The following is a 26,330-nucleotide window of genomic DNA, read 5'->3' as shown; positions in this document are numbered from 1 at the left end:
AGAGCATGGAGCAGCAGCGTGTACAGAGCATGGAGCAGCAGCGTGTGTAGAGAGCATGGATCAGCAGCGTGTGTACAGAGCACGGAGCAGCAGCATGTGTACAGAGCATGGAGCAGCAGTGTGTGTACAGAGCATGGAGCAGCAGCGTGTGTACAGAGCATGAAGCAGCAGCGTGTTCAGAGCATGGAGCAGCAGTGTGTACAGAGCATGGAGCAGCAGTGTGTACAGAGCATGGAGCAGCAGGGTGTACAGAGCATGGAGCAGCAGCGTGTGTAGAGAGCATGGAGCAGCAGTGTGTGTACAGAGCATGGAGCAGCAGCATGTGTACAGAGCATGGAGCAGCAGTGTGTGTACAGAGCATGGAGCAGCAGTGTGTGTACAGAGCATGGAGCAGCAGTGTGTGTACAGAGCATGGATCAGCAGCGTGTGTACAGAGCATGGAGCAGCAGCGTGTGTACAGAGCATGGAGCAGCAGTGTGTGTACAGAGCATGGAGCAGCAGTGTGTGTACAGAGCATGGATCAGCAGTGTGTGTACAGAGCATGGAGCAGCAGCGTGTGTAGAGAGCATGGAGCAGCAGCGTGTGTACAGAGCATGGAGCAGCAGCATGTGTACAGAGCATGGAGCAGCAGTGTGTGTACAGAGCATGGAGCAGCAGCGTGTGTACAGAGCATGAAGCAGCAGCGTGTTCAGAGCATGGAGCAGCAGTGTGTACAGAGCATGGAGCAGCAGTGTGTACAGAGCATGGAGCAGCAGCGTGTACAGAGCATGGAGCAGCAGCGTGTGTAGAGAGCATGGAGCAGCAGTGTGTGTACAGAGCATGGAGCAGCAGCATGTGTACAGAGCATGGACCAGCAGTGTGTGTACAGAGCATGGAGCAGCAGTGTGTGTACAGAGCATGGAGCAGCAGTGTGTGTACAGAGCATGGATCAGCAGCGTGTGTACAGAGCATTGAGCAGCAGTGTGTGTACAGAGCATGGAGCAGCAGTGTGTGTACAGAGCATGGAGCAGCAGTGTGTGTACAGAGCATGGATCAGCAGCATGTGTACAGAGCATGGAGCAGCAGTGTGTGTACAGAGCATGGAGCAGCAGTGTGTGTACAGAGCATGGAGCAGCAGTGTGTGTACAGAGCATGGAGCAGCAGTGTGTAGAGAGCATGGAGCAGCAGTGTGTGTACAGAGCATGGAGCAGCAGTGTGTGTACAGAGCATGGAGCAGCAGCATGTGTACAGAGCATGGAGCAGCAGTGTGTGTACAGAGCATGGAGCAGCAGTGTGTGTACAGAGCATGGAGCAGCAGTGTGTGTACAGAGCATGGATCAGCAGCGTGTGTACAGAGCATTGAGCAGCAGTGTGTGTACAGAGCATGGAGCAGCAGTGTGTGTACAGAGCATGGAGCAGCAGTGTGTGTACAGAGCATGGATCAGCAGCATGTGTACAGAGCATGGAGCAGCAGTGTGTGTACAGAGCATGGAGCAGCAGTGTGTGTACAGAGCATGAAGCAGCAGTGTGTGTACAGAGCATGGAGCAGTGTGTGTACAGAGCATGGAGCAGCAGTGTGAGTACAGAGCATGGAGCAGCAGTGTGTACAGAGCATGGAGCAGCAGTGTGTACAGAGCATGGTCTTTTACATATAAAACATAGCTCTTTATTAAAACAGCTTAAAAATCAATAAAAGTTGCAGGCAGTATGGGGCTGAGCGTGGGACTGTCCAGCTTGATGAAAGACTGAGAAGTCTAAAACAGCGGGCTGTCAATGGGTAGCATTTCCAAGGAACCTGAAGGAGCATCCCTACTGGATAATAAATACCAGGCGGTGAAAATTATGCATATACATGACACAGAGAAGCAGGCCTGCCCGATGCACAATACAGCAGCAATGAGCTCGAAGTTTCCATAATAGTAATTATTTCACAGCAAAAGTCTGCATTACTTTGCAAAGCGTTAATGTGAAATTTCAGACTATTGCAAAATTAATTTTACATGTAATCTTAATTATGATCCATAATTTCGCAATGACGTGTAACTTCGCAAAAATATAACTTTCTCATGCCCGTAAACTAGTGCATGTATCCTAAAAAGTATTATCTTATATGCCTCATAAACGTCAATGCGTTTGTATGAATATTCAGCAAAATTGCACAAAATCAAGATTACCTACGAAATAGTTATTATGATCGGAATCGCAATTGTGAAAATGACGCTAAATTTGACAAAACCTAAATGACTCATTACAATCAACACTACAATACAATTTGAAGCTTGAGGGCTTATTCACAGCGGGACATTGCGTTGTGATGTGACGTTAAAGTCACAACGCAGCATTGCAATGCAACGCAAAAAAAGGTGGTAAAGCTTATTAATGCTGCATAACCGTCGCATACAGTAGGCACAGTGGAGCATACAGGCAATGAAAAGTATGCTTTCCTGTACCTGGTAACGTGTGTGTTTGGAGGTAACACACTGCAGCAGTGCATTACCATAACGCTACGTTACAATGCGACAATAAAACAACACATTTTTTCAGTAGAAAAATACATATATTTACATAGATCTGTAAATCAGTCCTGAAAGAGGGACAAATGAGGGGGACAGAGGGATTGGGTTCCTAAATAGGGACTGTTGCTCCAAAAGAGGGACAGTTGGGAGCTATGCCATAGGCTTATCACTGCAGTGCAGTAAGCTGCGTTATAAAACTTTATAATGCAGCTCTGCAACCTCCCACTGTGAATGTAGCCTGATACAAACTACTGTATTCATTTCTTGTCTGATCAGTCCTGATTTTAAAGGTGATAGTTTGCCATCACTGTATGGGGACATGGCTGGGCTTCCTGCAGGTAGCATGTTCTGTGCTCTGGAGAGGGGGAGGGGAGGACAAGCAAAACAGCCACTGCTGGGGAATACAACAGCATCTGGTAAACAAGATCCAATCCAGCTTATTGCTGGAGCAGCAGCAGAAATCTGAGGATGTCTGTACAGATAGGCTGTAACCCAAACATCGAGGCTAGGCTCACAGTGGGATGTTATGATCCCGCGTTATAAAGTCATATAATGATGCTTATCACAAGGCTATGCGACGTTTACAGTGCGATGTTAGCTTTGCGTTGTAAAAGTTGCGTTATTGTAACGCACCGCAGCATTGCATTACCTCTAAACACACACCTTAACAGAAACAGGGAAGCTTACTTTTCATTGCATGTATGCTTCACTGTATCTACTGTATGCGACATTAACACCAGTGGTGCTCATCCGGATTCCGGATATCCAGGTAACCCGGATATCCAACCTTTTTTCAGCTATTCGATTTCGGATTCGGATTCCGGATTTCTGTGCAAATCCGGATAGCTATCTGCAGATATTTGGTCGCATACCCGGATATCCGCAGATATCCAGTGGATATCTGGATCCCAATACTGTAACTAAGGAGATGACATCATTGAGCCAATCAGAAGGCTCCCAGCAGAAGCCCTAGCAACCAATCACAGAAGGGAACCCTGGCCAGCCCCCCTGACCTCATTCAGCCAATCAGAGGGCTCCCAGCCTAAACCCTGACACCCAATCACAGGAAGGAACCCTGGCAAGGCCCCCCTGTATAATAAGGAGGGCTGCCATGATGAGAAATCTTGTCCTTGCTTGTGAATGCTCACTGGGAGACAAGCTCCAGTGCTGCTGGCCTAGCAAGTGCTGTATACAGTGATAAACCTGAAGCTGTTCAGTGATTAACCCCTTCACTATCACTACACTATTGTTATATTGCTAATTAGGTAGCAGCTAGCTTGATTTCATTCAGTGAGTGACAGTCAGAGTGTGTGCTGCAGGGCTGCTGCAGCTGCTATGTGTCTGTGTGTGTCTGACTGTCACTCTGCACTTTGCACTTGGCACGTGGCACTTTGCACTTTGAACGTGGCACGTGGCACTTTTCAATTTGCGCGTGGCACTCTGCACTTTACACGTGGCACTTTGCACTTGGCACGTGGCACTTTGCACTTGGCACTTTACACTTTGCACGTGGCACTTTGCACTTTGCACGTGGCACTTTGCACTTGGCACGTGGCACTTTGCATGTGGCACTTTGCATGTGGCACTTTGCACGTTGCGCGTGGCACTTTGCATGTGGCACTTTGCATGTGGCACTTTGCACGTTGCGCGTTACACTTTGCACTTGGCACTTTGCACTTTGCACGTGGCACTTTGCACTTTGCGCGTGGCACTTTGCATAGGGCACTTGGCACTTGGCACGTGGCACTTTGCACTTGGTACGTTGCCCTTTGCACTTGGCACTTTGCATGTGGCACTTTGCACGTGGCACTTTGCACTTGGCACTTTGCACCTGACACTTTGCACTTGGCACTTTGCATATGGCACTTGGCACGTGGCACTTTGCACTTGGCACTTTGCACATGACACTTTGCACTTGGAACTTTGCAATTGTTGTGTAATTTTTTGGAGGTGTCTGGGCTGAAAACAGTCATGTCCCAGATGTGCGGTTAGACTTTGGACACTATGTGGGCTGCACGACCGTTATCTGGAACCTAGTCCTGATGTTAATTGACAGCCATTTTTTTTGGGGGGGGGGGATTTTAAGTCCCCACATCATCAGTTTGTGTTTCCCTTTAAAAAAACATGATGCTACATGCCTCATTTACCCTTAAAAATGTTTTAAAAGCAATTTAAAGGCCACTTCCGGTTTCCCTATCCAGATATCCGAATCCGCCCGGATATCCCGGATACTGGGGTCGGATATCCGATTCTATTCGGATACCCAAAAGTTCGGATCCGGATATCCGATCCGGATCCGAATATCTGGGTATCCGGATCCGGGGGTATCCGAGCACCCCTGATTAACACGGCGTTAATCTGCATTACAACTTTTTCTTGTGTTGCGTTGTAATTTTGCATTGCAACATTAGCGTCACATCAGAACGCAATGCAGGGAGTGGAGTTATACCAATTATCTGTATGATTTTGGAATGTTGGAGGAAGTGTCAATTGGAAGGTGCCACAAACACAGTGCCCTGCAGATAGCATGATGGCATGAGCCTGAGACCCGTGATGAGAGTGCTGTCCACCTTGCCATCCATTATTCATGTTATTTTATTTTTATATATTCTGTGGTGCTGTACAGTACTAACAACAACGTGGACCCCATCCACCCATAGCAACACAAGTACAAATACATAGAGTTGGGCCGAACATCAAATTTTGGGTTTGTGAATTTCGAATCCGAATCTCTACAAAAGTTTGCGAATATGGCAAATCTCCATAGACTTCAATGGGCAGGAGAATTTTAATTCCTACAAAGGCTGTTTTTGCCCACAAAAGTGATGGGAAGGTTGTTTCAAGGGGCCTAAGCCGCGCAACGCCTGGACTGTGGCATGCTGGATGGGGGTGCATGCCAAAAGTCCCGCCAAAAATTACGGAGTTGACGCAGAGTCGTGTTTTAATAGCTAAAGGGCAGAAATCACATTACATTCCTAAACTGGTGGAGAAAAGTGCTTTAAAACATCCGGCATGTGTAAATGTCGATTAGGTAGTGTAAGGGTTATGCCCACTTCACACTGACAGACGAAACGCTGTGTTTAACGCACCGCAGTCTGAAAACAACCGCAAAGACCTTTAGGCTGGTTTCACAGTGGGACGTTAAAGTCCCAAGTTACAGCAGCCAGTAACGCAGCCTAACTCACAGCACTGTAAAATCAATGTGCTGTTCACAGTGCACACGTTGCGTTACATAGTAACGCAGCACGTTTAAACAAAGTGCTGCATGCTGTACGTTATACTGGGCTAAGCCATGTTAGACTGTTTGCACTGTACTCAGTAATGTTGGAGGAGGAGGTCTCCCCTCCTCCTCAGCTGCCAGCCACATGACTAATTAATATTCACTGCACTGTGGTGACTCGTGGTGGGACTGTAGTGTTGTCCGGATCATGAACGAATCGTTCATTTGATCCAGATCTTTTTTGTGAGTCAAATCATCCGGATCATCACAATGAAAGATTCGGTTCACAAGGGATGTCTGTCTGGAAGAAACAGGAACATACAGAATGTACAGTGGAAGGGAAAGTCCTGTCCTGCTAGTCATTTCACCCAGTCTGCTTGCCTAGTAAAATGATTCAAGTGATTCGGTTCAAAGATCTGAATCTTTTCAATGATCCGATTCAAATGATCCGAATCCTTAAATAGATCTGGACTTCCTATCACTAACCTGGAGCGGCTGCTTTGAGAGCTGCGTAACGCAGCTCAATCTGACGTCCAACTTCAACACCACCATGCTTTGCGTTAGGGGTAGAGATGAGCGTAATGGCGTAATTACGATTTCGCGAAATTTCGCGTAATTAGTGTAATTACGTTTATGGCCGTAAGTACATAATCGCAATGAAGAAGGATTTCGTGAAATTTCGCGTAAGCGTAATTTTCGCGTAATTTTCGCATTGCAACGGGTATGATGAAATTAATGCGTATGGCCATGCTCCCGGAGCGGAAAAGTTGACGCATGGATCAATGTTAGGTAGCCGCCGACTTTAAGGGTTAATAGCAAAGCCCCCTTAAATGCCAAGAGCCTCAAATTTGGAGAATATATTAAGGAGATCAGAAGGAATAAGAGGAAAATTTTTTTTTTCAAAAAGACCTTATAGTTTTTGAGAAAATCGATGTTAAAGTTTCAAAGGAAAATGTAAACATTTAAAAAACCGCCGACTTTAACGGTTAATAGCAAAGCCTGCTTAAAGTTTAGGAACACCAAATTCCCAGGGTATATTAAGGGGATCAGTGGGAATAAGAGGAAAAATTTTTTTTTCAAAAAGACCTTATAGTTTTGAGAAAATCGATTTTTAAGTTTCAAGGGCGAAAATGTCTTTTAAATGCGGAAAATGTCCGTTTTTTTTTGCACAGGTAACAATAGTGTATTATTTTCATAGATTCCCCCAAGTGGGAAGAGTTTTACTTACTTCGTTCTGAGTGTGGGAAATATAAAAAAAAAACGACGTGGGGTCCCCCCTCCCAGACCTCTTTAACCCCTTGTCCCCCATGCAGGCTGGGATAGCCAGAATGCGGAGCACCGGCCGCGTGGGGCTCCGCACCCTGACTATACCAGCCCGCATGGTCCATGGATTGGGGGGTCTCGGAAGGGGAGGGGCAGCCAAGCTTTCTCCTCCCCCTCCGAGCCCTTGTCCAATCCAAGGACAAGGGGCTCTTCTCCACCTCCGATGGGCGGTGGAGGTGGAGGCCGCGATTTCCTGGGGGGGTGGGTTCATGGTGGAATCTGGGAGTCCCCTTTAAAAAGGGGTCCCCCAGATGCCCACCCCCCCTCCCAGGAGAAATGAGTAGAGAGGTACTTGTACCCCTTACCCATTTCCTTTAAGAGTTAAAAGTAAATAAACACACAAACACTTAGAAAAAGTATTTTAATTGAACAAAAAACATAACCACGAAAAAAGTCCTTTAATATTCTTAATTAACCATTAATACTTACCTGTCCCTTTAAATAAATGATCCCTCGAAATAGCCTCGGAAATGTTCTATCAGTTACAATGTAACAAAGTTATTACAATGTAACAACTTTGTTACATTGTAACTATGCCGCACCCGACGTCACTCGCCGCCGCCGCATACACTTACGCGTCCGTGCAGGACGCTAAGTCCCCGCAGCTCCCGCCGTCCACCCCGCCCACATCTGTCACCCACATGTCACCCACATGTGGGTGACATGTGGGTGACATGTGGGAGAGGCGGGGAGGGCAGCGGAGCCGGCGGGGACTTAGCGTCCTGCACGGACCCGACAGAGCTCTGAGCTATATAGCTCAGAGCTCTCTAAGCATCTTTGTAATTGGGCTCCAAGGAGCCCCATTGGTCCTTAGCAGACCAATGGGGTTCCTTCAAATCATTTCTCCTGGGAGGGGGGGTGGGCATCTGGGGGATCCCAGATTCCACCATGAACCCCCCCCCCCCCCCCAGGAAATCGCGGCCTCCACCTCCACCGCCCATCGGAGGTGGAGAAGAGCCCCTTGTCCTTGGATTGGACAAGGGCTCGGAGGGGGAGGGGAAAGCTTGGCTGCCCCTCCCCTTCTGAGACCCCCCAATCCATGGACCATGCGGGCTGGTATAGTCAGGGTACGGAGCCCCACGCGGCCGGTGCTCCGCATTCTGGCTATCCCAGCCTGCATGGGGGACAAGGGGTTAAAGAGGTCTGGGAGGGGGGACCCCACGTAGTTTTTTTTTTATATTTCCCACACTCAGAACGAAGTAAGTAAAACTCTTCCCACTTGGGGGAATCTATGAAAATAATACACTATTGTTACCTGTGCAAAAAAAACTGACATTTTCTGCATTTAAAAGACATTTTCGCCCTTGAAACTTAAAAATCGATTTTCTCAAAAACTATAAGGTCTTTTTGAAAAAAAAAAATGTCCTCTTATTCCCACTGATCCCCTTAATATACCCTGGGAATTTGGTGTTCCTAAACTTTAAGCAGGCTTTGCTATTAACCGTTAAAGTCGGCGGGTTTTTAAATGTTTACATTTTTCCTTTGAAACTTTAACATCGATTTTCTCAAAAACTATAAGGTCTTTTTGAAAAAAATTTTTCCTCTTATTCCTCCTGATCTCCTTAATATATTCTCCAAATTTGAGGCTCTTAGCATTTAAGGGGGCTTTGCTATTAACCCTTAAAGTTGGCGGCTTTTTTATATTATACGGAGCGTTACGGTTTAACGCGAAATTACGATAGCGTTTAATGCGAAATTACGGCATGAACGAAACGCGAAATTACGCGTTGAAAATTATGCTTACGGTATTTTCAATTACGATTTTAATGGCAATTACGCTACCGTAATTTCGCATCGTAATCGCAAATTTCGCATGCGTAATTTTAGTAATGCGAAATTACGAAAATTTCGGCTCAACTCTAGTTAGGGGCACGTTATGCGACCATAACGTCCCCCAAAACGCAACGTCTTGGTGGGAAAGTAGCCTAAGTGATTACATCAGGGGAGCATATCTTTGTTTTTACCAGTTGACGCCTCCAGGACACAAATGTTAGTCCTCTCTGCTGCGACCTTTTTGATAGTGGTGTGTAGTGGCCACCACGCTTGTGTGCACAATCATGTGAGTGCAGGTGATTGCGGTTTTCCAGCCTCTATGGTCAGGCTGAGGTAGTTCAATGACAGTTAAGTGACCAAAAAAACACTGAATCTGCACTGCGGCCTTATACAGGGGCAGTAGTGGATACTACTGTAGATGCCAGTAGTGGTGGTGAAGGATTATTGGGTTAGGGTCAGTACACTACTTGGACCAGCAGAGCAAACCTGTCTTCAACAGCACTGAGGTGTTATACAGGGGCCAGTAGTGGATACTAGATGCCAGTACTGGAGTGAAGGATTACTGGGTTATGGTCGGGGCACTACTAGGACCAGCGGAAATGTCTCCTACAGCACTGAGGTTTTACACAGGCGCCAGTGGATACTAGATGCCAGTAGTGGTGTGCAGGTGGGTTATGGTCGGTGCACTACTAGGACCAGCAGACCTGTCTCCAACAGCTAACTTGTGCACTGGCCATAGAAGAGAAATACAATAGCAAGAAAAACAATGTATCACCCCCAAGAAGGGCTTAGCTTTTCAGGACAATGAACACAGGCCTACCTAACTCTCTCCCTGTCACAACACACTGTCCCTCATCTGCCTAGCACAGAAGCCAAACACAGACTGCAAAATGGCTTCTGTGCTGGCTTTCTGATAGGTGGGGGCGGTCCAGGTTGGAGGGATAGCTGATTGGCTGCCATGTGCCCGCTGACTGTGTTTCGCTCAATGTTGATTTATAGGGGCGGATCAAACACGCCATGTGTTCACCTGACGGGGCAAACGTGAACACTCCTTGTGGCGTAGTGGGTAGTGCTCTCGCTGGCTCCCGGGTTCCCCAAGTCAACATCTGCAAGGAGTTTGTACATTCTCCCCGTGTCTGCGTGGGTTTCCTTTGGGCACTCTGGTTTCCTCCCACATCCCAAAAAACATACTGATAAGTTAATTGGCTTCCCCTAAAATTGGCCCTAGACTATGATACATGCACTACACAATACATTACATACATAGACATATGACTATGGTAGGGACTAGATTGTGAGTCCCTCTGAAGGACAGTTAGTGACAACACAATATATACTCTGTAAAGCGCTGCGCAATATGTCGTTGCTATATAAGTACTTCAATAAATAAATGTTTACAATCTAGCGCATTGAAAATATGGATATAGGGCTGGGACCCACTAGAAGAGCTGTTCCAGCACTTGGCGGTCATGGGCGATTGCCTGTGATCAGTAAAACGCTACAAGAGTAGAACCCTCTGAGGGGGATATCATGACTGAAATTGCCCGCACTTGCAATTAGGGATCTGCCTTCAGCGAATCAGCGTGTGTGGAGCAATCGCATGTGAGGGAATACAGGGTGAAAGCATAAAATCGCAGCAAAAATTGTGGTGTCCTGTGTAACAGATAGGAAACAACAACCTTTTGGGATGGCAATTTGTGATCCTTAGTAGGCACCAGACACAAAAGTTAATGGGGAAGTTAGGACATTTGCTAAGCATTTTTTTTTAAATATAATCTGTTTCCCCAAAAATAAGACCTATTCCAAAAATAATCTCTATCATGGTTCTTTCAGGGTTTTTGAGGATGCTCAAAATACAAGCCTTATTCCAAAAATAAGACCTAGTTACAGTTAATTAAAAAGTAAATTTAAATAGTGTCCAGGCAACTACGATATACATGTAAAAAAGTAAAATCAATTGGCAGCAGAATGAATAGATCCTTAACCAAGGAAAGCAGACAACCTCAAAAGAATCACAATCAAAAGACCCCACAAAACTAAAAACAATAATGGTTGGCAAGTGCCAGACTCTCTGTAAAGATTTTGTACGTGGAAATGGTAAAAAAAAAATCAAATTATAAAATTCAGGGTTTGGAGATTTAAAGTAAACCAGAGATCTTAAAAACCAAAGATTTGATACTTACCCTGGGCTTCCTCCCACCCTATAAACACGCCTGAGTCCCTCGCCGTCCTCCCGCGGTCTGCTGTTCAGCTGCGATCAGCCCCGGTAACAGGCTCATTCGGGTCCAGTCTGGGTCTTCTGCGCATGCGTGGACCTCCCACACATGCGCAGTAGACCCAAACTGACGTGACTGAGCAAGTTACCGGGGCTGATCGCGGCTGAACGGTAGACCGCAGGAGGATGGCGTGGGACTCAGACGTGTTTATAGGGCGGGAGGAAGCCCCGGGTAAGTATCAAATCTTTGGTTTTTAAGATCTCTGGTTTACTTTAAGACGATGTTCCAGAATGTGATGACATGACTATAGTTGAATAAATGATGATAATATTTTTTTCCAATAATAATTATAGATTGAGTGTTAATTATATTAATAGAAGACCCTGGGCCATATGTAATTCTTCTTTTCTCCTATTTTTTTCTCCTCGTCTGAAATTGCAAAAGTGACACAAAGTTGGTAAAAAAAGAGCTGCCAAAATTATTTCTAGTATTTTCTTGCTTGCTGATGGCTTAAAAGGCATTTTATTGACAAGATGTGAAAATTTCACCTAGGAGAACACCCAGGAGAAAAAGTGAATTGCTCATGGGCCCTGGACTTATATTTGGGGAAAAATTGTATAAAAAAGGCTTCGAAATTAAGGGCTCTTTCACACTAAGACGTTGCGTTTGATGCGACGTTAAGGTCGCACAACGTGCCCCTAAGGCCTGGTTCACATTAGCGTTCCCTGCCCGGATCCGCCTGATCGGATCCGGACCATATACTGTACAAACAGAACGTACGTTCCGCATAGCAATGCAAAGTCTATGCGGACGTTCACATGCGTACGTTCCGTACAGAACGGAGCCAGATCGGATCCGGACTCCGGACACTTTTCCAACATGCGCTATTTTTCGGGTCTGGATCATCCGGCCCACGCACCCGGACCGGAGCCTGACTGCACCATGCGGAAATAGAAACCTATGGGGAACGGAAAGCACAGAACACACAGGATACAAACACCTGACGTTCTACCCCACTTCCTATGCGTATTCTAGCGGAGATTTCGGATGGGGACACATGGGAAGCAGTGGAGCAGCAGTGACTAACGTGCTGGAGCTGTTTGGCAGTATGTCGGAGGTGGAGGTGAGGCCTAAACAGCGGAGGACCTGATTCTACAGGTGCATCAGGTGCACCTTCTGCTGACCCCAACAATTTTATTAGTAATTTCGCTGTTTTTACCACACGGATCCGGATGGCAGCCTGATACATTCCTGATGCAAACGGACCGGATCCGGAACGGAACCATACGGTTCCGATCTGGATCAGGTGCTGATCCGATCCGGATCCGGTCCGTTTGCATGCCAAAACGCAAGTGTGAACGGGGCCTAATGCAACGCATGTTAGTTTTGAAGTTGGACGTTATATTGAACTGTGTTATGCATCTCTTGGTGCGCCGTTTTCGTTGCATACTGATAGAACGAAAACGGCGCATGCGTCACATTTAAAAAAAAATAAAAAACATTACTGAGCATGTGCAAAAAGTCCAACGTAGCTAATAACGCAGAGAACGCACAGCAGCACTTTCTAAATATTGCTACACGTCACACACAACGCAACGTGAGCACTGTGAATGTCGCACAGACTTTGTATTGCTGTGCGTTAGTCTGCGTTATTCCTTTTTATAACGTGCGCCTTTAACATCGCACTGTGAAAGCAGCCTAAAGGGAGGAAAGAACACTAAATAAAATGAAAATGTATTTAAAACTAGGCATCTCACAACAGTTTTATCAAATAATGAACAGAAATGCTTGTTCATATTATAAAAGTTCTGCAGGAGTGTAAGGAACACTGACATCCACACAGCATCAGTCAGTACAAAGTGACCGCTTTTTTCTGCTGAAATCTGTTGGGTATCAAGAGGTGCAAGATCGTAAAACGATCGATATTGTCTGATTTTTCAGTCACGGAATTATCGATTGTTCTGTTTGAGTCTAGTTTCGCACTGAGGCACATCCTGCAGAAACAAGAATGCAGCACAACTGAGGGGGAAAGGTCATATCGTGTATTACGACTCACAAGGAATACAGTAAAGCATACAGCATATTAAAAGTATGCTTCACCACTGTGGATACGAACATCGCCTGGTACTGCGTAGCATGCCTCACGTTATCCTGAAAGATTCCATTGCACTCCTGACGTATCGACATGACCGCACCATTACAATATGATCATATCAAGATTGATATGCGATTATATTGTCTGACACAACGCAGCGTGTCAGTATGAAAGTAGCCTTATTTACTGAATCAGTGCTGGAGAGAGCGGCCGAGGGTCAAAAAGCCACATTGGGCTGAATCGACGTTATGGTGTGTCGCGTCAGACAAGATTGCTAACCTGATGCAATTACAATTAATTACATTTACAAAGCCTGACACACACATCCAATTTTGATTTGCTAATTTGACCACTTCCATGCAGTATAAGAGCTTACCTACACAATCTGTTCAAAGCATTAGGCCTGGAACCCACTGAAATCAGCAAACGCAAAACGCAACCGCTAGCGTTTTGTCTGAGCGGTTTGCAAGCGGATTCATGTGCGTTTTTGGTCGCGTTTTGCAACAGTGTATTTTTTTCCTCGGCGGTTGTGTAGCGTTTTGCGTTTCGCGTTTTTATCCTGATTGGTCCTGTGAATTATTTTTAAATTTGTTACAGTGTGCTGAACCGCAAAACGCTAGCAAAACCGCTCAGTTTAGGTTTTGCTGAGCGTTTCTGCTAGCGTTTCAATACTTTACATTGAAGCGCTAACGCTCCCAAAATGCTGCAGGTCCTGCGTTTGCGTTTCTGGGAAACGCAAACGCTCCTGTGGAAGTTGCCCCATCCATTAACATCAGCTGAGCGTTTTGGCAAAACGCTAGCGTATCTCAGCGCTGCCAAAATGCTCAAAAAAACGCTCTTGTGGGTATCAGCCCTCAAAGGCTGTGAGGTGGTAAAGTAGACCAGTGATTGGCCAAACAAAATTGTATGTGTGTCAGACTATATACTAGTTTCACAGTGAGAGTCACATTTCCTATAACAGCAGGAACACGATGGAACAGGTAAGGGGCATTATCCGTACCTTGTGTCACATACAGTCAATTAAAAGTATGCTTCACTGGCCTCAATTCACGAAGCATTATCAAACGTTTATCAAACACTTTATCAAATGTTTGATAATTTACCTCATGGGTAAAATCTCACTAAGGTGTTATATATTTGTTGAACGTTTTATCGGTAAAACATTTGATAAATATATAACACTTTAGTGAATTTAAAATGAGATTTTACCCATGAGGTAAATTATCAAACGTTTGATAAAGTGTTTGATAAACGTTTGATAATGCTCCGTGAATTGAGGCCACTGTCGCTGTTAACCACCCTGGCGTTCTATTAAGATCGCCAGGGCAGCTGCATGAGGGTTTTTTTTAAATAAAAAAAAAACTATTTCATGCAGCCAACTTAAAGTTGGCTGCATGAAAGCACACTAGATGGCGCTCCGGAGGCGTTCTTCTGATCGCCTCCGGCGGCCAAAAGTAACACGGAAGGCCGCAATGAGCGGCCTTCCGTGTTTTGTTTACTTCGTCGCCATGGCGACAAGCGGAGTGACGTCATGGACGTCAGCCGACGTCCTGACGTCTGCCGCCTCCGATCCAGCCCTTAGCGCTGGCCGGAACTATTTGTTCCGGCTGCGCAGGGCTCAGGCGGCTGGGGGGACCCTCTTTTGCCGCTGCTCGCGGCGGATCGCCGCAGAGCGGCGGCGATCGGGCAGCACACGCGGCTGGCAAAGTGCCGGCTGCGTGTGCTGCTCTTTATTTGATCAAAATCGGCCCAGCAGGGCCTGAGCGGCACCCTCTGGCGGTAATGGACGAGCTGAGCTCGTCCATACCGCTAAGGTGGTTAATGTGGGTTTTATGCTAACAGACTACCCTCTAGATCAGGCATGGGCAAACTTGGCCCTCCAGCTGTTAAGGAACTACAAATCCCACAATGCATTTGCCTTTATGAGTCATGACTGTGACTGTCAGACTCCTGCAATGCATTGTGGGACTTGTAGTTCCTCAACAGCTGGAGGGCCGAGTTTGTCCTTGCCTGCTCTAGATTGTAAGCTGGCAAGGGCAGGGACCTCCTCCTAGTATTTCTCATACTGCTGTAATTTTAACATATGTACATGTACCAACTACACATCAACTATGTATGTATTTGTATCTCTACTATTCAGTGCCATGACTGTACAGTGTCCTGTATTTCCTATCTATATTTGTTCCCCATTATTTGTTTGTACTATGTACAGCGCTATGGAAGATGTATATAAATAAAAATAAATAAATAATAATAATAATAATAATGCACGCTGTTATACCTCACACACCACACTGTGAACGTTGCACAGGTGGTGCATTGCAGAGCGGCCAGCTGCATTTCAATATGGCTATTACACCGCACTGTTGTGAACGCAGCCAGACACGTAATTAGATTCTTTTGTACACTGGAGTGATTTTACCGACAGCATATTATCACAATTGTATGTCCGTCCGTACACAAAGGTTTTACTTCATTCCATATGTTAAAAGACTGATTTGTTATTTCATTCAATGGGGTGGATTCACTAAACTGTGGTAAGCAAAATGATGAGTAGATTGTAATGAATGGATTCCATGTAATGTGCTGCATTCTGCTCTATTCATAGAGAAATTATATAGAGTATTTTCATTGCTGATGGTCAAAAAGGCATTTTAAGGGCTGGAACCCACTAGAGCGATTTTGTGAGCGTTCAGGGAGATTTTCAAAATGCTAGCGATTTCCCTAAATGCTCAGCTAATGTTAATAGATGGGACAAATTCCACTGAAGCGATTGCGATTAACAAAATCGCAAACGCAGGACATGCAGCATTTCTAGCGTTTAGCGTTTCTGCAAAGTAAATAAATGCTGGTGTAATCGCTCATCAAAACCTACACAGAGCGATTTTAAATGACTGCACACTGTTAAAAAATGAAGATTAATTGAAAGTACCAATCAGAAATAAAAACGCTAATCGCTACACAATCGCTGGCAAAACACTTGCCAAAGCCGCTAGTAAAATCACCAGAAAACACTCATGAAATCGCTTACAAAACGCTCATTAACAACGCTAGTCATTGCGATTAGCGATAGCGCTTTGTAGTAGTGGGTTCCAGGCCTGAGACAGGGACCTAAAAGGAAATTCCCTTTTTCTTCTCTGTTTTCTCCTAGGAGATCATTTTTCATCTTATGTTCAAAATAAGTTTTTAGCATTCTGCAATTGAAAACATACTAAAAAGTAGGTGAACAAGTCCTGTCAAAATAATTCAGACTATTTTCCTGCTCGCTGGTGGCCAAAAAGCCATTTTAATGTGAAAGTTAAAAATTATCATCTAGGAGAAAACTTACAAGAAAAAAGTGAATCACATATATGGGCCATTGTGCAGTATGACTTAATTACACAGATTATTTTGCATACTGCAGTTTAGTGATTAATATTTAAAGGACTAGTGAGATGTCATTATATTTAGGCTGGGTGCACAAATGACATAGCATGAAAAGCTGCTTTTTATGTCATGTTTTATGTTAATGTTGTGTGCGGTTTTTTTTGTGCATTTTTGGTGTGTATTATAGTTTGTTTGTTTTTTACCGCAGATGCGTTTTTCAAGCTTCTGCATGCATTTTAATGCATTTGCGGTGCGCATATACAAAACGCAATATTCATTTTGTATGCGTTTTTCATGCACTTTTTAAATTTCTATTTATGCAAATCACTAGGAATACAACAGGAAGCGGAAATATTTCACAAAACAATTTTTTAGGGAAAAAAAGTATGAAAAACACATACCATTGCGTTCCCTTTCATTATGTGCGATTTTCATGCATTTTTGAAGATTATGCAACAAAACCAGCATTTTTAAAAACGCACACATCAGAAACGCATATGAGTTTTTCCTGCGGCCTTATCAGACTTCCATTAGAGGCAAAAACGCAGGGTTTTCTACAACGCTAGCGTATCTGCTATGTGTGCACCTTTTTAAGGATTGGAGGATTGTACATAGCTAGCAGTAGATACCCAGGAATGATACAATTTTTTTGTACATTCTTACCATTTCTATGCAATATGAGGAACAAGCTAAGTATCCATAGAAAGTACTTTATATTAGCTTAGCCCTCTGCTATATGGATTTGGCAAGTATGTAAGAAATAAAAAAAAAAAAAAAACTATCATTACTGAGCCTCGTGCATGGCTAAAATTGTAACACACAAACGGCTGGTAGAAGACTCTGATATGAGGAATAAATATCTATCTATATATATATATATATATATATATATATATATATATATATATAATTATATATATATATATATATATATATATATATATATATATATATATATATATATATATATATATATATATATGTCTGACTATACAAACCCATCATGTCTTACATTAATATCGAGTAGCCCTAGCCCATAAGTATACTGGTATTATAGGAATCCGACTAAACATCGCTTCTGCACTTCCTTTGAATTGAGTTTGAATAGTTTGAATAGTTTGAGTATGAATAGTGATGTCATGTTCTCATCATCTTGCTTGTTCCATTTGAGTTTTACTTTGAGGCGCTATACTGGAATGACCAGAAGTATTATTATTATTATTATTATTATTGATTTATAAAGCGGCAACATATTATCACGTGATTTATTCTCAGTAGCATCTCTCTATACACTATAGTATAGAGAGATGCTGAGAATAAATCACGTGATACTTCTGGTCTATAGCCTGCTGGCCGACCCCCAGCTCCTGCAGAGACAGCTCTGCTGCTGACGTCACGGTCATTCAGTCTGCGCTCTGGGAAATAGATTTTTTACCATTTTATTTATTGTAATATTTATGAATATTTATAAACAATAAAGGAGAACTTGCTTTATTAATTCTCCTTTTTTCTGTTTTATTTATTTGTATTTATTTATGTATTTTTGGACTGGACAGCGATTTTTACAGAGCTGAATAATTAAGCCGACATATGAGGGCAGGAAGTCATATCACTTTCTCTATAGGGAGTGCAAGTTGTGCTGCTGTAATAGTCTGGGAGGGCTTGTGGACGCCTGTAATTGATTTATTTCGTTTTATTTTGTCCTGTCCTTAATTTTATTTCAAACTTCTCATTTAGGAACTTGGCCCCTGGATGTACAGTGAGTGGTCCAAAAATCAGTAGCCCAGCATGGTAGACGTATCATCTGACTATGACTATGGTGGTGTTAGTAATAATAAGGGCTGTCAGTTCAGTTGTAGATGATGCCATCATACATGTGAGTGCTCGTGTGGAATGAAAAAAATATTATTATTATTATTATTATTATTTTTATTATTATTATTATTATTATTATTATTATTATTATTATTATTATTATTATTATTATTATTATTATTATTATTACAAAAAATAATACAATGTATTTATATTTTCTTTACTATACACACGAGCCTGGCAACACGAATTGTTTAGATGTTTTTCCACATGAATTATGTATAAGTTACATTGCAGGGTATTGCTGTTTGTAAGCAACATTGTCAAAGGAAACTTTCTCCAATTTTCTTACCCTGTGATGTGTGGAATTATAGCATACCTGGACAAATGATTAATCTGTGCGAATATTATTATTATTATTATTATTATTATTATTATTATTAATAATAATATTATGCATTGGACAAGGGCAGCGTCACTGCTGGTAACCCAAAATGAATAAACACACAAATGTCATAAAGTTGTGAACAATCACACTGGAAAGTGATCTCACAAACTAATGATTGTAGTGTGAATCATTTTATATAATCCACGTCATCCATTTACCCCCAAACAAGGGAAAATCTAAATAGGTGGTAGAAAATATTATTTATTTAGCCATATTTATTACAAATATTTCTCTAATATAAATATATATTATTTAAAGTATACGTATTACTTAATGCATCAGTGGAACTTACTTTCTGCATGAAATAATAACACATAGTTAAATATAGTTACATAGTTATTTTGGTTGAAAAAAGACATACGTCCATCAAGTTCAACCAGTACAAAGTACAACACCAGCCCGTCCCCCACATACCCCTGTTGATCCAGAGGAAGGCGAAAAAACCCTTACAAGGCCTGGTCCAATTAGCCCCAAAAGGGAAAAAATCCTTCCTGACTCCAGATGGCAATCAGATAAAATCATATATGTGAATAATACAAATTAAATGTAAAATGAAATGTTTCAGGTCATCTGCAACCCACATAGGTTAATACAATCTGTACCCGTTCGCTCGGTATACTATGTTTATAGAGTGTAAAATGGTAACATAAGAAGCTATTATTTGATATATAGAAGGTATTATTTGATTCCACGTCCCAGGCCTGCCTGCCCATCACGTCTGATGGAGCTGCAAAGGGAACAAAGCAGAACATGTAGTAGGGCAGGGGATGGAAGAAATATCTGCCAATACTATTACTAGAATATACATTTTCAACAGTCCTGTTTGCACAATGGTGATTAAAAAATATTGACTTTACAGGTGTGACAAAAAGCGCATAATAGGCCGAGAGATAACATTGTGCGGCTAGATAGGGGCATATTGTGCCCTCTCTATGGACAGACTATGGGCCTAAGAGCTGCCAATCACTCCAGCCATTTCCTGAAAGACACAGGAGCTCAGCACTGCTGCCATGCTCACCACAATCCCACCATAACCCTATTATATATAATGTACCCCGTCATAAAAAGCTTATGTGTGCGAGATCTACGCTAATAAACGATCTGATCATCCAATCCGAACGTCACATATATTATCCATTTCCCTGTATAATAAATGACTATTCTGACATTCGTGTTGATGACCTGTACAATAGAGTAGAACCACATGTTACCTCCTAGTTGTGTCCAACACGGTATACCAGTCACGTGGTAATTACCAATGGCCATTGGCATACAAATAATTCCGTGTTGGTGCCAATATCATGCAAATGTAAAGGGGTATGGAATTGAAGATATTGGAAGCATCTGCTGGCTGCGGTGTCATTTTATTAGTCGAGGTTTTTTTTTAACCACATTACATTTGCATATAAGGGAGCATACATTGAAAATTGCATCTGCAATGAAATACCACCAATGAATGGCATTTCATAGAACATTCCTGATGTGAAGAAATTGAGTTCTAAAAGCCACGTGTACTCAGAGCTCATACAGTACATAGAAATAACAAAAGTTGTTTCAATGACTGTGCAAGATTTCTTTGCAAGATTTTTAAAGTTTCTCCTTTGGGCATCATAAAGAACTGGATCAGATCCATACAAAAGGTAAGCCTGATATACACTATTGTGATTGGCCAACCACTGACCAATTTTACCACCTCCAAGTAATATGAAGATTTACCTACACAATCTACTTATAGTATTTAATATGTGTTGAACCTCATACTACATGGAGGTGGAAAAATTGGTCAGCGATTAGCCAATTTTAATTGAAAGTGTGTACCAAGCTTTACTTTTGTAGATTTTGATCCAGTTCTGTATGATGCCTGAAGAAGAAACTTAACTTTCGAAAGCTTGCAAAGAAATCTTGTACAGTAAGTCATTAAAGGTATCAAACATTTTAACTAAAAATAATTAGTGAGGGCAGTTGTCCAGGGCAACCAATAAGAATCCTTGTTTTAACAGCTAAAATCTGATGGTTGCTCTATGGAACTTTACACCATGTGGTTTCATTCTGTATTTCCACGCCATTAAGAATCAGAGGAAATATACTAGCCTAGGCATACCTGTCACTATTCTGGGCGGATATAATGCAATGCAGGCGGCTGGGACTCTGTGCTGTGTCACTGTTCCTCACTAGTTCCGTATCACAGTTCCCAGGCCAGTATACGGATGATAAGACTCTCACGTGTGTTATGTTCATACACAGAGGAATAATAGTGTCACATAGTTACGCTGCACCTAGTTCCAGCCCTGCTCTGTTTTGTACATAGAATGGTGTTTCATTGTACAGAGAGGAACTTTGGTTGTATTGCTTAACCGCAACCAGTGTTCACATGCTGTGTGTTTCCACAGTACTGGCCTGGGTATTTATTCAGTATTGGGGAGCCATTGCTGCCCTAGGTGGGAAGAGAGGTACCAGATTTGGAGAAGACCCTTTTTGTGAAATACTCCTAACATTATACAGCAGCAGCAATGACCGCCTGCAGAGGCACAGACCAGCCAGTTCCAGTGAAAGTAACTTCTTATGTGGTTGCAGTGTCATATTCTGTATATATGACTTCCTCTACTTTCACTTAAGTCCCACTGTACTAATCACTGTGTCCCACTGCATAAGCTTGTACCAGTCTGCTGCAGGCTACACAGACCTTGGTACCAGTGATGCCTGTCTTATTGTCCTGCACTGGGCTGGTAATTATCAGTCTAATTCTGTCCTCTGTTCAATACAGAACCATAATAACCGGTCTCCCTATCCAGGAGAGAACCACAGTAATTTGTCTCCCTATTTAGTACAGAACCACAGTAACGGTCCCTCTGTTCAGGACAGAACCACAGTCACTGGTCAGTGCAGAACCACACTAACTGGTCTCCCTATTCAGTCCAGAAAAACAGTCACTGGTCTCCCTATTCAGTCCAGAACCTCACTGGTCCCCTTTTCAGTGCAGAACCTCAGTAACTGGTCTCCATATTCAGTGCAGAACCTCAGGTCTCCCTATTCATTATAGAACCACAACCAGCCTGCCAGTATCTGATACCAGTGTCACTTGTCTTCCTGTTCTCCACAGGCTCTGTACCACCGCTTGGAAGGTATGGGCACCATCTTCCTACCCTGCTCTCAGTGGGTATGACCCCTGCCAGTTTCCCCGGGGGCAGCACATCACAATGCCATATGAGCACCCCTACATTCCCACCTACCCCACACAAAGCCTTCCCCGACCCTTCTCAGCCACATGCCCTGTTCTGGACGGACTCTCACCTGCCCATTGCCCCTTCCAGGCGTGTGACTTGGTGGATTTCATCCAGGGGAATGGTAAGATGGTCCTGTTCCTCTCGTCCAGCAGTCCGGGGTCGGCATCCTCAGGGAATGGCATGGCTTGCTGGTAGGGGTGGTGGAGTCCTGGGTGGTGGTGGCGGTGGTGATGATGGAGATGGGGCATCACTGGTTCCTCAGCGATGGGGGGCACCTCGTAGGGCGAGATATCTGGAGGGCTTCCTGCATCCAGGGTCATCATGGAATTGGAGTAAGTGGTGGCTGGCTGCTGGGGGCCCATGTACAGGCAGGCTGGGGGGCTGGGACTGTAGTCCTGGCCCCTCTGGAAGGCACAAGAGTCCTTGTAGAGCTGACCTGGCGAGTAGTACTGCTCCTCCGCGTTCATGGCGGTGGCCGGATAACATCAGGGCTCGCAGAGTCCTCCTCTCTGAAGTTTCTACTGCTTAGATGACAGGTAAGCTTCACCTGAAGGGAATGGCCCTCTTGCCTCAGCCCTCCTATCACATTGGTCACTCCGAGGCTCATGTGATTTGGCCATGGGCATCAGATAGGAGTGGCTTAGTCAAGGTAAGTGTAGCCCTTTTCCTTCATTCTCAGCTATAACTTCTCTGCATTGATCTGACTATCAGTCTGTGCTGAGAGCTGCCTGCCGGGATTAGCCTGTGAAAGTGCACTGATTGCTGTGATTAGACACTGCAAACACCTCATGAGACCTCAGATCTGGCCAGGTAGCTTCCCTCTCCACACCTCATCCATAAACCTATTATCAGCTATGGAGGTCTATCAGGATGGATGATAACTTGCTCTGGCTTATCACTGAAACTGCCAGCTCTAGCGTCCTTCACCCTGTTTGAGAAACTTGTCAATGAAACTACTTTGGAGTTCATAACAGAGTGGCTGAAAACACTTTTTTGTTGTTGGAGTGTTTAGGGCCCTTTTCCACCAGCGCGTTTGCGCTGGCTGAATCGCAAAACCGCAAACCGCTAGCGATTTTACAATCGCTACGGTTTGCTTTTTAACATAGGAATCGCGGTAGGTCATTTCCACTACCGCGATTCGCTTTTGTCGGGAACGCGAACGCGCGGCGGAGCGATAATTGCCGCGATTTTGCTATACAGTGCATAGCATAGCAAAATCGCGGCGGCGAACGCCGGGGAATCGCCGGTAATTGCGATTCAGCAATAGCTAGCGTTCAGCGTGAACACTAGCGATTGCAAGTGGAAAAGGGCCCTTAGTGTTATCCCTGTAATGACAGGTATGTTTTTTTATGCAGGGATAAGTGATGGTGTGTGGGAACTCTATATCTCACAAACTTAAAGAGACTCCGTAACAAAAATTGCATTCTGTTTTTTATCATCCTACAAGTTCAAAAAGCTATTCTAATGTGTTCTGGCTTACTGCAGCACGTTCTACTATCACCATCTCTGTAATAAATCAACTTATCTCTCTCTTGTCAGACTTGTCAGCCTGTGTCTGGAAGGCTGCCAAGTTCTTCAGTGTTGTGGTTCTGCTATGAACTCCCCCTTCCAGGCCCCTGTATGCACACTGCCTGTGTTTTATTTAGGATTAGAACAGCTTCTCTCTTCTCTCTTATCTTTTACAAGCTGGATAAATCGTCCTCTGAGCTGGCTGGGCTTTCACATACTGAAGAATTACAGACAAGGGCAAAGCTGTTTGCAGGAAGAAACAAGCAGCCTGAAACTTCAGTGAATGAGAGATGCAGGGGGAAAGAAACACACAAATAATCTCTTGAGATTCAAAAGGAAGGCTGTATACAGCCTGCTTGTGTATGAATGTATTTTCTATGTGTGGACATACTGTACATCAACCTACTTCCTGTTTTGGTGGCCATTTTGTTTGTTTATAAACAAACTTTTTAAAACTGTTTTTAACCACTTTTAATGCGGCAAGGAGCGGCGAAATTGTGTCAGAGGGTAATAGGAGATGCCCCCTAACGCACTGGTATGTTTACTTTTGTGCGATTTTAACAATACAGATTCTCTTTAAGAGGCCCATATACTGGTCGATTTCAGCCATCGATCGATCGATTCTATGGAATCGATTGATCGATCGGAAATTGATTCTATCAAATCTATCAATCGATTTGCGGCCGATTTCAATCGATTTGATCTATCTGACAAGATGGAAAATCTAGGTCGATCTACTACTGGCAGCAGATTGATGTCCCATAGAGTTGCATTGCATCTACTGCTGGGAATACACGTTACGTTTTTTACGGGGAATCGTTCTGATAGATGCCTTCGATTATAAAATTCAGACATGTCCGATTCTCCGCTCGATTCTGTACCGCTCGATTTCTCATAGAAGTGAATGGAAAAAAGAATCGAGCAGAGTCTCGAATGGCTAATAGATCACGCGGAGATTCGAACGTGAAAAACGTAACGTGTATTCCCACCATACAGCCCCATCTACATCATACAATTTTTTGTCCGATTCAATTCGATTCGCTTCATTGATTCGATTTGATTCAATCTGACATGTACGATCGGGATTCGATTCAATTTGCCATTGCAAAACAATGGCAAATTGAATCAAATGGAATCGAATCCTGATCGGACATGTCAGATTGAATCAAATCGAATCATTGAATCGAACAAAAAATTGTATGGTGTAGATGGGGCTTAATGGTCCAATAATGCATTTAGATTGATTTCCAATAGATTTCATTCTGAAATGTATTGGAAATCGGTCCCTAGTGTGTGGCACACATCAGATAGATTCCTGTCAGATTCTACTTGACAGGCATCTGACAGAAATCTATCTGAAGGTCGAATCTGCTGAAAATCCATAAGTGTATGACCGACTTTAAGCTAAGTACATACATGCAACAATTTTCCCCGATCGGGGATTGAGAAATTATTCCTCTGAGACAATTCAGGGAACAATGCTGTGCAGACATATCCCTAGCCTTGAGGCTAATGAAGTGTTTGTTGTGATGTAGGGGGGCAGAGGGACGGCAATCGGCGGACAACAGAGCGTATTGAATCAGTTAGCGTCATCCGCTTTTCAATCGGTCAGCAGGGGGTGAGGTGCTAGTCTACTTTAGGGGAACCAGCTGGAAGCTTCAAAGAGAAATTCAGTGACTGGGTGGACAACAAAACCTATTGGAAACCTAGCAGTTCGAGTGGATGGACAGAACCCACTCAAACTACTAGGTTACTAAGGTTACTAATAGGTTGTAGTAAACTACACCCATACTCAGGGCAGCCATCGGGGGGGGGGGGGGGGGGGGGGCAACTGACACTGCAGTGAGGGGCCCAGAGCTTCTGGGGGCCCTGGTCCTACCTAAAGCACTGGAATCGCTGTGCTCGTTTTGGGCCTGTGGTTCACTAACCAGCACACCGCGTTCCGGCACTGAGAGAAGAGTGACATCAGCGTTTGAACATGGGGAGCAGATGAGTGAGCCCGCTACAGCAGACTTTCTATACTGGGGGACCACCTATATCTGGCTACAGGCTACCTATACTGGGCCACCAACTATACCTGGCTACCTATACTGGGGCTGGAACCACCTATAGCTGGCTACCTATACTGGGGCACCACCTATACCTGGCTACCTATACTGTGGCACCACCTATACTTGGCTACCTATACTGAGGGCACTACCTGTACCTGGCTACCTATACTGGGGCACCACCTATATCTGGCTACCGGCAGGCAACCAATACTGGGCCACCACCTATAGCTGAATACCTATACTGGGGCACCAGCTATACCAGGCTACCTATACTGGGGGCATCTACACCAGGCTACCTATACTTGGGCACCACCCATAGCTTGTATCCACCCTTGGTGGAGGGGATCCCCCTTTTTTCTTATCTACAGAGAGCAACTTCTTAATCCTGAGTGGGGACAGGCTGAACTCCTCACCTGCCTATACAATTGTTGCCTTGGAGGTAACCCATGTTTGTGAGTATAACACACTTATACTTTCTCATCCTTCCATATTCCAGTACATACTACACTATATTGGGCTCTCGGTGTCTCTTTTTTTTACCACCTATAGCTGGCTACTTATACTGAGGGAACCTATACCTGGCTACCTATACTGGGGGCACCTATGCCTGGATACCTATACTGGGGCATTTATACCTGGCTAGGGCAGGGGGACTGGGGGACAAGCTGAGACAGAAGGAGACAAGAGGTGACACTGGGGGAACAGAGGCAGACAAAAGAGGCATGCCCGTTTCTTGGGCCGTGCGGGGCGTGCCGCCGCCCGGGGCGCTGTTGGGAGGGGGGCGCTGTAATGGAG

At 44.1% G+C, this 26,330-nt stretch overlaps 1 protein-coding gene across 1 annotated transcript in view; it reads right to left on the bottom strand.

The window, feature by feature from the left end:
• Positions 1-22,500, bottom strand: part of PDX1 (pancreatic and duodenal homeobox 1) — a 63,804-nt gene extending 41,304 nt beyond the window's left edge. The window contains exon 1 of the mRNA XM_068265012.1: positions 22,043-22,500. Coding sequence (XP_068121113.1) covers positions 22,043-22,442 — 400 coding nt within the window. The 5' untranslated portion in view covers positions 22,443-22,500. The remainder of the gene's footprint in view (positions 1-22,042) is intronic.
• Between the last annotated feature and the right edge of the window lie 3,830 nt (positions 22,501-26,330).

Source organism: Hyperolius riggenbachi, chromosome 2 (genome assembly GCF_040937935.1).
Source record: "Hyperolius riggenbachi isolate aHypRig1 chromosome 2, aHypRig1.pri, whole genome shotgun sequence".
Taxonomy (NCBI): domain Eukaryota; kingdom Metazoa; phylum Chordata; class Amphibia; order Anura; family Hyperoliidae; genus Hyperolius; species Hyperolius riggenbachi.
This window is presented reverse-complemented; position numbering and strand designations above follow the sequence as displayed.